Consider the following 14,433-nt stretch of genomic DNA (forward strand, 5'->3'; position numbering starts at 1 on the left):
AAAAAAAAAAAAAAAGAAAGAAAAGAAAAAGAAAAAGAGAAAAGAAAAAAGAAGATAAAGTTAGTTAATATATTTAAGTATTTATGCTCCTGTATTCATAATAAATATTTTTTTCAGTTTGTTTTAAATGGTCTTTGAAGGAATGACATATTACTTTACAACAGAATCAGTATCAGTATGCTTCCTTGATTACTTCATTACTTTTATGGAGAATATTTTTTCCCATTCTGAGATAAGTATACTTTTCACTTAAATTTATCCCTTATTTTTTATTTTAAAAATATATTTCTATGTGTAAATTATTTGTATAAAAATGTGTGATAATTATATACTTTTTAATTAGTCAACTAATTTTTCAGGGCTACTAGTTTGAAAAGCTTTATTAGGCATCTCAAAATTCTTAAGAAAAATAAAAATTAAAAAAACATAAATGCTATGTTTTATTCTCATGTTTTATGTGAAGGCCACATTTTAGACAAAATATGCTTATGGGGAAGTATTAGAGCAATAGGTTAATGAGAAAATAATTACTTTATTTCAGTTGTAACCAAATTAATTTTTTATCAATCGCTACATGATTAAATACTTGGCTTCTCTTGGTTTTGTCTTCTTTAAAGTTCTTGTTATTCAGGCTGTTCTGACATTTTTTTTGGTTTGTTTTTGCATTATTTTATTCTTTTTTGTTCTTGGTTTACACAAATCATCACAAATCAGATCCTGGCCTCACAGGGAGTCTCAGATTTTCAAGCAAGAGGAAACAAGTTTAAAGATCTGTAGTAAAAATTTAATAACAATAACAAATAATAAAACAAGAATTTCTTTAACCAGCAGAAATTCTCGTCAGTGTATCTTAAGATCACGATATGGTAACCACAATTTGTAGCATTAATTACAAATGAAAATGTAAGCATCCTTTCAGCCTTTCTCTCTCTCTCTCACACACACACTTCAGACGCTCACTTGCAAATTCATCATATATAGTATCAACAAAAATTTTATTTACCTTGTGTTGACCACACATCGTTAGATCTTCTGTATAGGTTGTTATTTGCTTTGAACCATTTCTTGCATGTGCTGAGAAACATACATGACCTCCAAGGTAAGTATATTGTATGTTATAGTCTTTCACTGATACTGGTTGCGAATGTGTCCAGTGACAGACAATCTTTCCACAAAGGATATGACTAGCAACAAAAGACAGAAAAAAATTACCTGTTTGTCACTTTGGCACACAATATATGTTATTACATTAGTAATAACAATTCAAAAGTGAGGATAATTCAAAATATTACACAGATCATAACACCAAAGCTCTTCACAACATATGTCTTATTAAATGCAACAAATAAATCTATCCATATATACTAGATACTGTCTCTCATTTATTCCAAACTGCAGTACATACACAAAACACAACACATGCACTTGGAAGATGTATACTTTTCTAAATACGTACAAAAAATGACAACGGGAGCCACAGTTTCCATATTTGTCATTTAGAAAATTCACTTCTTCTGTACACAGAATAGTAGCAGACTTAGCAACTGAAAACACAAGCAGTTATGGTTACTTGCATTAAAAATATTAAAAGGTAAACGTGATAAGTCAATAGAGAGACATCTAGACAACAATAATGCCCAGTCAGTGTCATCTGCTATAAATTTTTGGTGTAATCTACTGGCTTTACAAGGAGAAGCACTTACTGAAAACTATACTCATGAGAACAAAACAGTTCATATTATAGTAGAAATAATTAAGAAATCAGTTATCTGCTCTTTTGTCTACTATTCTAATAGTCTACTCCCTTTGCAACAACCACCTTAAGTTGGACTAATGTCCTACTCTTGCGTCCTGTAGCTATTAGGTCTATTTTAACCCTTGACATCATTCAAAGTCGTTTTGATTTGCAACGTTATTTCCAAATTTGAATGTAAAACAACACTTTCAGGGATGGCTCTTGGGTGGGTTACTGACTTTCGAATATCCACAGTTTAAACATGACCCCAGAAAAAAAGGTTAAAACAATTACATTTTCCAAATAAGTTTACACAGTATTTATCCCTATCTCTGCATACTCCTTCAAAGCAATAACTAGTCTTATTATTGCAGTATTCTAAATTAGCAGCTTTCACATCAGGTACACAAAACTCAGATGTTCCATTGCAATATTCTGGAAAATCACACATATCTATGCTGTTTCTGCAGATCTGACCTCTTTCATGGATCTGTTAGGGAAAGAAAAACAAATACATTTATTTGTCAGGCTCAGTCTGGTTTATCTCCACTACCCAGAATTGAAATGGACTAAATCAAACAAGGAGCGTCAATGACCTATCTATACTACATATTGAGAACACTTGTTTGAGAACTGTCAGCTTAAAAGCAAGGATATCCAAGAGATGCATAGAATAAAAATCCTGTTTGAAACATTCACTGGAGCATGAAGCCAGACCTCTATGTTCACTTAAGTTTGCATTCATTTTTCTTTGCTTGGACATTCATCAACCATTTACAACTGACCAATACATAATCCATATTAAAGTTTTTATTAAAAAATTATCTGTAGGAATATCTAAGCACTCATTAGAAATAGGTAATAAAGGCCAGTCGTGGTGGCTCATGCCTGTAATTCTAGCATTTTGGGAGGCCGAGGCAGGTGGATCACCTGAGGTCACGAGTTCAAGACCAGGCTGGTCAACATGGTGAAACCATCTGCACTAAAAATACAAAAACTTGCTGGGTGTGGCGTGTGCCTGCAATTCCAGCTAAGTTGCTTGAACCTGGGAGGTGGAGGTTGCAAGGAGCTGACACCGCGCCACTGCACTCTATCCTGAGCGACAAGAGTGAAACTCTGTCTCGGGAAAAAATTTAAAAAAAAGAAAAAGAAAAAGAAATAAGTGATAAAACTTACTGTACAAGTTTTATTGTTACAGCATGGTCCAGTGCCACATTCTGCAAAGTTGATCAGAGTACAATCTTTAGGATTACAGCATTTTTTAAAATTGCATCCCTAAAAGCAAATACAATAAATTTAAATGTTTTCCATCAAATTTTAGTCAAATAAATAGTTTTTATTTATTTTCAAAGTAAGGTATGTTTCCAACTTAATTCCAATCACACCATGACTTTCAGATTCATTTAAGCTTATACTTTCCCTGAAAGAAGAAAAAGAGATGATAGTGACTGTGCTCACAATTTCCTTCTAAAATTGATCTATTAAAAATTTAGTGCAATTTTTTAAAAAAATTATTTTTGTTTATATAAATATGCATGCAAATTTTTGTATTTTTTTTACTTATTATACCATAAGTACTTTTCAATATCATCAAGTCCTCTTAAGGGGAGTGGCTGAGTTTGGAGGAGCAGGATAGAAAAAGCCTAGATTCGGCCATGAGCAGTGGATCACTTGTAATCACAACATTTTGGGAAGCCAAGGCGGGTGGATTGCTTAAGCTCAGAAGTTCAAGACCAGCTGGGGCAACACGGTGAGCCCTCTTTTGTGCCAAAAATACCAAAAAGTAGCCAGGCATGGTGGTGTGTACCTTTGGTCCCACCTACTTGGGAGGCTGAGGTGGGAGGATTGCTTGAGCCAGTTGGGGTGGAGATTGCAGTGAGCAGAGATCAGGCCACTACAATCTAGCCTGGGTGACAGAGAAGATTTTATAATAATAAATAAATATGAATGAAAAGCATAGATTCTTGTTAGGGAGTAAAAGACAAGAAGATGAGGGAAAGTTTTGAACTTCTTAGAGATTAGATAAATGTTCATAACCACAATGCTGATACAAATATAGATGGCAAAAGTCATTCTCATTAGGTTAAAATAAAACTAAAGAACAAGGTTTTGGAAGCTGGAGTGAAGGGCCATCCTTGCTATAAACTGGCCAAGAACTATGACCACTTGGCTGAACTATGACCATGTCTGCGGGGTTTGGAGAAGGCCAAACTTAAGAGTGATGAACTAGGATATCTGGCAGAAGGAATTTTACATAGCGAAGTGCTCAGAATGTTGTGTGGTTGCTTCTAATTTCTTATTGTAAACTGCTAGAGAAAAGGGAAATAGGGCAGAAAACCTTGAAAAGTTCATAACTTGGCAACGTAATAAGGAAGGAAAGTGCATTTACAGGAGCGAAAACTAAGCTCAAGAACATCTTTGCTTAAGAGATTAACAAAGATAGAAGAAAGCTGATATGGTTAGGATCACTGTTCCTGCCCAATTCTCCTACAATGTCAAATTATAATCCCCAATGTTGGAGGTGGGGTCCAGGGGGAGGTGATCGAATCATAGGGGTGGTTTCTCATGGTTTGACACCACTCCCTTTTTTGGAGCTGTTTTTGTGATAGAGTTCTCACAAGATTTGGTTGTTTAAAAGTTTGTAGCACCTCTTCCTTCTCTCTCTCTTCCTCCTTCTCCAGCCATGTGAGATATGTCTACTTCCCCTCCACCTTCTGATATAATTGGAAATTTCCTGAGGCCTCCCCTAGCCATGCTTCCTATAGAGCCAGTAGATCAATAAACCAATTAAATCTCTATTCTTTCATATAAATTACTCAGTATCAAGTATTTCTTTATAGCATTGAGAGAATGGACTAATACAAAAGCCAAGTGCTGTTTCTCAAGCAATGAAAGAAAGACCCCAAAGGCCTATCAGATTGCTCTGAGGTCCAGAAGCCTAGGAGGGCTGAATGGCTACAGAGGATAAGACCATGAGCTCACTGACTTAGTCTCCATGAGCTCACTGACCAATTCCACCTCAGGATGCTGCTCCTGGCCCTGCTGCACAATGCCCTGCAGCCACCACAGCCTCAGCTAAAACGGCCATAGGTACAGCTCCTACCACAACTCCAAATGGTACAAGTCATTAACCCTGGTGGCCGGCATCCACATGGTGCTAATTCTTCAGGCTTGCAGAAAGTAAGAACTGTAGAAACCTGGCAGCTCCCACTCAGATTTCAAAGGATGTCCTTAAAAGCCTGGAGGCCCAGCAGAGACTTGTTGCAAGGGCAAAGCCACCACAGAGTCCCCCAGAGCAGTGCCTAGTGGAACTGTGACAGTACAGAGACCCCAGAACTATGCAGCAACCCCCATGCAAGGCCAGCTTGGTAGTGCTGTCTTGACTAAGACCAGTCAAACCATACGGATGGGGCTAACTGATGCCCTGGAGCCCACTGTACCTGTTTGTAGAGAATGCAGGACATGTCATCAAAGAAAATTATTCAGTAGTCTGAATGCCCATCATTGGCTCTCCTGGGTTTCAGACTTGCTTGAGGCCTGTTACCTACTGCTTCTTGTCTATTTCTCCTTTTCAAAATGGGAATGTGTATGCTATGCTTGTAAGTAAATAACTCGTGTTGATCTTACAGGCTCTTAAAGTATCCCCAACAGACCATATTGGCAGTCCTCCGAAGTGGACTCCTTGTGGCTAAAATGAGACACACCAGAAAGCAGAATACCATAGCTAGCAAAATAAAGGGGTAGTCCTGTATTCTTGTATAGTTAATTGTATGCCAGCTGACAATCCTCTCCTGCACCTTGTGGTCCTGCCACAACTCCAACTGGATGGAAGACTGGTCTTATAAACATTCTTTACTGATAGACATTCACGAACTTCAAGCCAGTCTCAGGCAACTTAGAGAGAGACTGCACACAAAGGCTCACTGTAACCTTTGCCTCCTGGGTTCAAGCAGTTCTCCAGCCTCAGCCTCCTTAACAGCTGAGATTACAGGTGCCCACCACCATGCCTGGCTAATTTTTTTTTTTTTGTATTTTTTAGTAGAGACTGGGTTTCACCATGTTGGCCAGGCTGGTCTGGAACTCCTGATCTCAGGTGATCTGTCCACTTCGGCATCCCAAAGTGCTGGGATTACAGGCATGAGCCACCACGCCCAGCTGATTCAAAGGGCTTTCTACAAAATGCTGGTATCAAAGATCTAACTGACGATATTATAAATATTTTTAACTCACTTTCCCTCAAGTAAGTTAAAGCCCTTAGCACCCTGGTTAAGCAGTATGATTGCAATTGGCCTTCTAAGAAACCCTATGATAAAAATTCTTTGGCCAATCACCTCTCTAAAATCCTAGAAAAGAAAAAAGAGGCTAAAGCCACCAAACACTATAATGGCAAGAAAGACTGAGAAACTCATGGCCTTGCACATTCAACAACTTATGAAGTCTCTCCCGTATCAGCAAACTCCATATAATAGGAAGAAATCAACTTCATCTGCTGCAAAAGGTATAATTTGCTTTTTCTGGCCATTTGAAATGAGACTGCAAAAAATGTAAATGAGGGCTTCAGAAGGACTCCAATAAGGTAAAGAAGTCCCCTTCTGCAGAAACAGTAAGAAAATACTTATTGATCAGAACTAGAAGTACTCCCGGAAAACATGGTGGATTTTTTTCTCCTTTCAGTGAATAAACTGGGAAAGATTTATCTTAAAAATTAACACAAAATAGTCCAAGCTCTAATAGACACTGCATCTATGCTTAACCTTGTCTCCTTTTAAAATCCAGCCACCCAGAGTGACCAAGCTACTCAAATGGTTGAGTCACTAACCAATCCATGACTATCTTCAAGTCTGAACTAGTTTCTTACTAAATAGGGCCTCTTACTGGCATTGCAGCTGTTTACTTGTTCCTTTTGCCCCAATATGTATAATAGGAAGGGACTTTCTTGAAAAACACTGAGTTTTTTTTGTTTTTGTTTTTTTCCCCTAAGGGAGTCATTGTTTTAAAGGTCTCCTTGCCTGACGCCAGCCTCTGACCTCAGCCATGCATTCCCCATGTTAGTCTCCAGCCATCCAGTTGATCCTGTACATCAGACTCTAAAGACACTGTTTGAAGCCCTTTGGGAATAAATCAATACCGATGTCAGCCCGATCCAATCAGCACCACCCATTTCTACACAAAGAGATACTAACAAACTTCTACTAAACGTAAAGTAATATCCCCTCCACCCTGACACTTTAGCTGGTATAGAACCTACTGTCAATAACTTAATTTTCAAGGAACTTATAGTCCCTTGTACCAGTCCCTGTAACATACCCCTTCTACCTGTCTTTAAGCCTAATGGAAACGGATGGAGACTTGACCAGGATCTTAGAGCTATTCACAAAGTTTTATTCCCATGCATTCTGTCTTGCCTGTTCTACATACGCTCTTATCCAGCATACATCCTAACACCCAATATTTTTCTGCTGTTGATCTCTATAGTACTTTTTTACAGCATCCCTGTTGACCTTGAGAGTCCATCTCTTTTTGGCTTCACATGGAAGGGCCAACAGTTCACCTGAACGGTGCACCCCCAAGGATGCACCGAAAGCCCTACCTACTTTTCCCAGATCTTACAGGCTGACTTAAAAGACACAACCGTTTCGCATATCTTAAGTCTATTGTAATACATTGGTGATTTGCTTTTATGTTCTCCCTTATGAAATACCTGTCTCACTGATACTCATTTACTTTACCAGCTATGTCTTAAAGGGCATAAGGATTCTAAAGATAAACTACAGTTTTGCTGAGACTCAGTTAAATCTCTTGGATATTTGCTGACCCCTTTGGACTCAACATCAACCCTTTCTGCCTTCAGGGCGTAATTTTCTTACCCATTCTCACTATGAAAAGATAAAACTTAGGAGATTTCTAGGATGTAGGGACTATTGCAGAGCTTATAACACTAATTTTTCTTGACTGGCATAACCTTTACATACCCTGATTAAGTTCTCTTCTCCTGACCCCCTTACCTGGACTACTGATGGTGAACAGGACTTTAAGTCTTTGAACGATAAGCTGCCCTCTGCCCAACACAGCACTCCCCCCCTTCCAATTTGGGCCACTCTATTTATACCTCCCTTTTTCCTTTCATGAGCAAGAGGGGAGTGCTTTGAAAGTCTGAAGTCAACCACATGGAGGTAATAATTTACCCATTGGTTACTAGAATCCCAAACTGGACTGTGTCTATCCAGGGCTACCATCATGTTTACAGGCAGTTGTCACTACCACCATCCTTATAAAAGCCACTGAGAAAACAGTAATGGGATTTCGTCTTACTGTTTATGCTCCTCACTCAGTTAAAGCCCTTCTCACTTCTCACCAAACCCAGTGTCTTTCAGCCAGTCGATTGTCTGCCTCTGGAATACTTTTCTTTCCTAACCTATTTTCCATTATAATCTTCTTAACTCTGCTCCTCTTTTGCCTTCAACAGATTTGTTATGACTGCATTGCCTTTACACTCTTCTTTCACCCCATATAAATTTAAAGAAAATGCCCTTACCCAATCCTGATTTTGCCTGGTAGACTCATGGGTCTTCTTTCAGAGACCCTACTGGCTTCTATCAAGCTAGGTTTGCAGTTGTTTCCCTGACAAAAACTGCTGAATCAGGCCTTCTGTCCAACAGGCAGAATTACATGCTCTTACCCGAGTTTGCCTGTCAGCCAAGGACAAAACTGCAAACATTTACACAGCTAGCAGATATGCTTTTTGGGTTGCTCATGACTTTGGAATATTCTGGAAATATAGGATTTCTAACCTCTTCTGGACTGCTCATCAAACAGAGACTTTTTTTTTGTCACTTCTTGATGCCATTCAAGTTCCTAAGGCCCTGACCATAATTAAAATTCAAGGCAACTCCTTTAGACATACCAAAAATAGCAAAGACAACTCGTAGCTGATCGTATAGCAAAGTCTGCAGCCTTAAACAGTACTGCCTCTTTTGTTATGCCTGTCTTAATCCAGGCTCCATCCTTACATCATGTTTCTTCTAAAAATACCTCAAAAAATGTTCTCAGATCTTAAAGGAAAATTAGACAAAACAACATTATAATCCCAGATCCCAACTATGGGCTAAACCTAACAGACATTCAGTCCTTCTAGAAAATTTACCAAGAGTCACTCTTACTTTTATATGTAAAGCCACCATTAGAGTTCTGCCCAAAGTGTTCAATGGTGTAAACAGTGTTGTGGGGGATACTCTCCTTTGGTTGCTTCTCAAGCTAATACATTAGGCAAAATTCACCCTTTATACAATGCAGGGAAGTCCTTAAGGGCTATTCTAGGCAAATTCCCATTGCAAAAGGGGCTTTTCTAAAACTGACTACTTGACTTTATTCCAACTTTCACTTTCTCAGTGATACTAATATGTACTTGTCATGACAGATTTGTAGTTTTCCTCAGGCAAAGCTTTCCCTTGAAGATAAGCCACAGTGATGTCAGTAGCCAAAGTGCTTCATGAGAAAATCATCCCTACCTGTGGAGTTTCCACCAAGTTCCATAGTGATCAGGAGGCTCGTTTTACTGACCAAGTATGAAAACGAGTTGGTAATGTTTGGTCTATTCTACAGCATTTCTGCAGTGCTTACCACACCTAATCTTTTTCTGAGCTTGTGGAATTAACCAAGAGAATATTAAACTCAATTGGCTAAAATTACAAACAGCTTCAATCTGCCCTAGCCTAAAACAGCTTCAATCTGCCCTAGCCTAAAGCTCTTTCTCTGGTTTTGGTAATGGTAAAGTCCATCCCCACCAGAAAACATTGCTTTTCTCCTTTTAAGATGGTCACAGCCAAATCCATACATGTAACGAAAGAAATGTTTTCCCCCACTCAGATGCAAGGAGATCTTCTGACCTACTGCCAAATCCTAGAGGAAGGCTCTAAAGATTAACAAATGATTGTGAATCCCTTTACAGTCATCAATTAGGAGATGAACTCCAATATCATCATGTCCAGCCTAAAGACTTTATATATTAGAAGAGATGCTGCTGAATGACTCCCTCCAATCCCACTAAAAAGGTCCATTTCAAGTACTCTTGGCTAACCCATCGTGCTGCTAAGGTACAGGTCGTTAACTCCTGGGTACACATATCTCACCTAAAACTGACGCCAGACTCAGCTGAGAACTGGAATTCAGCATCAGTATCTGACACTAAGCTTAGGTTGACTAAAGCCTCAATGCCAAGAAAAGGATGACAACTGAGGTAGACTGCCCTCTCATAAAACTCGAGGCCTGGATGAATCAGTGTTTATATTTACCTTACAATAGTCATTGTTCTTACCACTTTAGGAGTTTTCACAATTGTTACTATCCAAGGTAAAATAGAACACTTATCTTTGCCTTACTTATTCAAATTAACATGCCCACTGTTTATGATTACTTTGTAACTATTTCTATTACTAAAACATTAACAATCTTGTCTATCCTGGATATCTTACTATGGTAAGATAGTTTCCTGTATTCCAACGCTTAGTTGCAAAGTCATAAGCCTTTGCAAAACTATAAGCCTTTTTCTTGGTTAAACTTTTTTTGTTCCAGAGCTTTGTGAATGGTTGTGTTGATTAGAACAGTTCAAAGTAAATTTTACTGTCTTCTTTATAACTTTCACTTTGTCTCACTACATAGACTGACATGTTAACACTTTGGCTAAGCTGTCCTAAAGTGTTGCCACCAAAAGAAACCTATCAGATTGTTAGATTCACCAACAACTTCCCAAATTCATTCATGATAAACATGTGACACTGATAATACTTGTCACTGACTTCCTACATATCCTTAACATCACCACCTATCTGGACCAACCACTTTCTCTGTTGACTCTGGGTCCAGTTGCCTCAAGATCCAAATATTACCACCCCTTGGTTTAATTTGTCCCATATTATTAATGTTAGAAACCCATTCTATACTGGTAGACATCCCCAATCTTTAAACTACTGGATAGATAAATATGTCTAGATTGAATAAAGAAAGATATGTCCCTACTATTCAAATGATTCATGATTCAATTCAATACTGTCAACCTTTACCATGAGTAAATTCATTAGTAAACACACCCTTGAGGGCATGGTTTGTGCCTTCACCAGGCTTTGTGTTTATATGTGACATAGGGTCTGATCTGCCTGCGTAGGGATGGGCACACCATTGCTTCAGTAGCTTATACATAAAAGGTTCAGGCTTGCTTACGAAAAGACTCTCTCTCTTTATTATAAAGCTAAAAGGTCTATGTTAACAGTATGTAAAGATAATATAGGTAGAAACATTCTAGAACTATTACTTCTAAGTGCTTGGGTTTATGTTACTAGAGCTGTAATTCAGAAACATATCCACTACCATTGGTTAGACAGCTAATGACACTGCAAAAAGCCTTAGAGCTCAACAAACAGCCTCTGAACTCCCTGGCTCAAGTAATGCTAGATATTAGAATTGCCTTAAATTTTCTCCTAGCCAAACAAAGAAGAGTCTGTACAGTGGCCCACATAAATGGTTATACTTACATCAACACCTCAGATAAAGTGGAGGTTCCTATAAAAAGAATTTCCAAACTAGCTCAATAGTTACGAGATATGCAAACTACTGATCCCCTCTATCTATTTAGTAGGCTTCCTGTCAGACTGGAGAACACTTTTTGAGCTGATGTTCAAGTGCTTGTTATAATCACAGTCTTCATCATGCTTTTCTTCCCAATAGTTAAATTCCTTGAGATATATATATATATATATATATATATATACATACATACATACACGCAATTGTTGTAAGTCTACTGCTAAAACTGGAATTTATGGCAGCATAAGGTATACAAAACTGATAGATAAGTTAAACCTGTAAACCTAGCTACAGTTTCATCCCTACAGCGCTGTTCTGGTGCAGGAATGTGTATATGTACAAAGACAGCTATGCTAGTTAAAAGTAAGTGTTACAATCTCCCATAAACAGAGTTTTAGCTGTGACCCTAATGCCTATAACTTCCCTGTGTAACTGGAGTCTGTTAAGCATTTCGTTGACAGGTACCAACCACAAGCTTGTTTACTATGTCTCTGCAAAACATTTTAATAATTTTCCTGCCAGATTGCAGTTTTCTCCCACCTCCAACAAAATATTTTTAACCTGTCTACCCTTTTCTCCTGCCTGGCCTAATTTATTCACTTAGCTATAAGTCTTTCTGCCACATGGGTCCCTTCAAGGGACTTGATATACTCAGGACAGGTAGCCATGCCTGGGACATGGTGTAAATTGGTCATCAAGGCTGCCTACAGCAGGTTTCAACTAACAGGGAAAACAATGAATATATATTCCAACAAACAGACAAAATGAACTCCCTGTGGTTAAAATGAGACCTAGCAAAAAAGAGAAGCTCATTGCTAAAAAAAATGGAGGATCAGTCACATAGCTCAGTATTACTAATGGCTCTAAGATTTCTCTTTGGTAATTAAGCAAAAACAAGCGCATGAAAAGCATTTCTGAAACAACTACAACCGCAAAACTTCCCAACTGATTTTGATAGACTGCTAATGCCAGTCAACACTCCCCAAACCCCCGACCTGCACCTTTCAGTCCTGCCATAACTCCAACTGGACAGAGGACTGGTCCTTTATTGATAAACAGCCACCAACCTCAAGACAGTTTTGAGAAATTTACAGAGACTGTGCACAAACTATCTTTGCATCCTATTGGCTCTTTTTGATATAAAATACCAAATGCCACATCATTTTCCTGCTAAAACCCTACACCAAAGTGAACATTGAATATATGTTACATATATTTTCATCCACTGTGCAGGCACTTGACTTCCCTCACTAATATTCATAGATTTTCCCCAACCATGCTTAAATATGCAAGTAAGGCTGACTCTGTAAGATATGTATCAGTTCCCACCACCTTTTGTGGAAAGTGCAGTTTTGATTTTCCCTGAAAGAGCATTTCCCAATCCACAGATTACTTCTCCCTCTAAATAAAGTATCCTTTCTTTCCACTGCGGATCTCACAGTCTTTTGTTCATAGATCATAGATGAGACTTTGGGCCCACACATCAGCGAATAGGAGACGTTTTAAGCTGGCATAAAGTATACAAGAAACAAACTGCCAAACTACCTAGGGATGAACCCAGCTATTGGGTTTGGTTTTGTATCATGAGCAAGGAGAAAGGATACAGTGGTTGCTACAGACACTGATTATCTGATCATGTGGTCATGAAACAAGAGTAACCATGGCAGGAGGAGACGGAACACCTTCGACCCTGGGGGGTCAAGAGTAGAAGGAGAAAAAACTAAACTCTTGTCTCTCACTTGTGGGACATTTGGGCTGGCCCTGTCAACTCTCAATGCTTTGGTGACCATCTTGCTCCAGGCTATCCCCACTGCTCTTAACCTAAGTAATGGGTACCCCCTTAACGAAGCTTTCCTAAGAAAACCTTAACTTGAGATTTTTTTTTTGAAAAGGATCTTATTTTTTATTTCTATAGATTTAGAGGGTACAAGTGCAGTTTGGTTCCATCTGGGCTTCTAGTACACTCATCACCCAAACAGAGTACATTGTACCCAGAAGGTGTTTTCTTGTCCCTTATGCTCCTTCCACCCTCCCACCTTCCCAAGTCTCCAGAGCCCACTGCTGCACTTTCCATGTCCCTCTGTACATGAATTTTTGATGTTACAGGTAGGCAGCCACTGCCCAAGATAAAGTTCTGTACACTAATATAGTTTCCTTTAGCCACATCTTTTTATATATGGATGTCTCTATTACTGTCAAGGAAAAGAAAGACTCTCTTGCATATTTTGCTCAAGCCCATAGTCACTCCTCTGAATTATATGGCTTGCTGGACCTGTCAACTCAGTAATCGTCCTGGCAAACACCATTAGCTATTACTTTGAACATTTCATAAATAGATTTCTTCTCACAGGAAATCTATTCTCTGCACTACAAAATGCTGCTGAGAAAAAAGAAATCAGATGTAAATGGAGATGTACACCTCAAATATATCTAAAGATTCAATGCAATTCCTTTCAGGAGATCAGTCTTCTTTATTTTTGGTACTAATTGAAAAATAAGTCAGAAATTTACAATAAAAATCAAAGATTTCAAAATATGCAAGACAACTATGAACCAGAAAAATAGTGTGAGGAGTATGTAATACAAAATCCCATAACTTAATAAGAAATGTGTATTTATCAAGACGGTGTATTATTGGTACAAGAGGAGCAAAAGCAGAACATTCACAAATGTTCACTTGATTGAAGATCAAGGTTATGATTTAATAAAGAAAGCACAGTCTTCAAATAAATTGTGAATGTTTAATTTTATATCATTATGTTTATGGGTGTGATACACACATAGACACACACACACACACACACGTGAATTACAAATTGATTCCATATCTAAATAAAAATGACAGGCTGGATGAGGTGGCTCACACCTGTAATTCCAGCACTTTGGGAGGCTGAGGCAAGCGGATCATCAGAGGCCAGGAGTTCGAGACTAGCCTGGCCAACATAGTGAAATCCTGTCTACTAAAAACACAAAAAGCAGCCGGATGTGGTGACAGGCACCTGTAATCTCATCTACTTGGGAGGCTGAGGCAGGAGAATTGCTTGAACCCAGGAGACAGAAGTTGCAGTGAGCTGAGATCGTGCCACTGCACTTAAGCCTGGGCGAGGGAAACTCCGCGT

At 38.5% G+C, this 14,433-nt stretch overlaps 1 protein-coding gene across 1 annotated transcript in view; it reads right to left on the reverse strand.

Annotated features, from left to right (window-relative positions):
• Positions 1-14,433, reverse strand: part of LOC108310203 (A disintegrin and metallopeptidase domain 3-like) — a 73,486-nt gene that overhangs the window by 21,573 nt on the left and 37,480 nt on the right. Inside the window, exons 9-12 of the mRNA XM_037741575.1 lie at positions 2,912-3,010; positions 2,049-2,225; positions 1,457-1,548; positions 1,004-1,184 (exon numbers count right to left, since the gene is read on the reverse strand). Coding sequence (XP_037597503.1) covers positions 1,004-1,184; positions 1,457-1,548; positions 2,049-2,225; positions 2,912-3,010 — 549 coding nt within the window. The remainder of the gene's footprint in view (positions 1-1,003; positions 1,185-1,456; positions 1,549-2,048; positions 2,226-2,911; positions 3,011-14,433) is intronic.

This window comes from Cebus imitator, unplaced genomic scaffold (genome assembly GCF_001604975.1).
Source record: "Cebus imitator isolate Cc_AM_T3 unplaced genomic scaffold, Cebus_imitator-1.0 Scaffold5, whole genome shotgun sequence".
In the NCBI taxonomy this organism is placed as follows: domain Eukaryota; kingdom Metazoa; phylum Chordata; class Mammalia; order Primates; family Cebidae; genus Cebus; species Cebus imitator.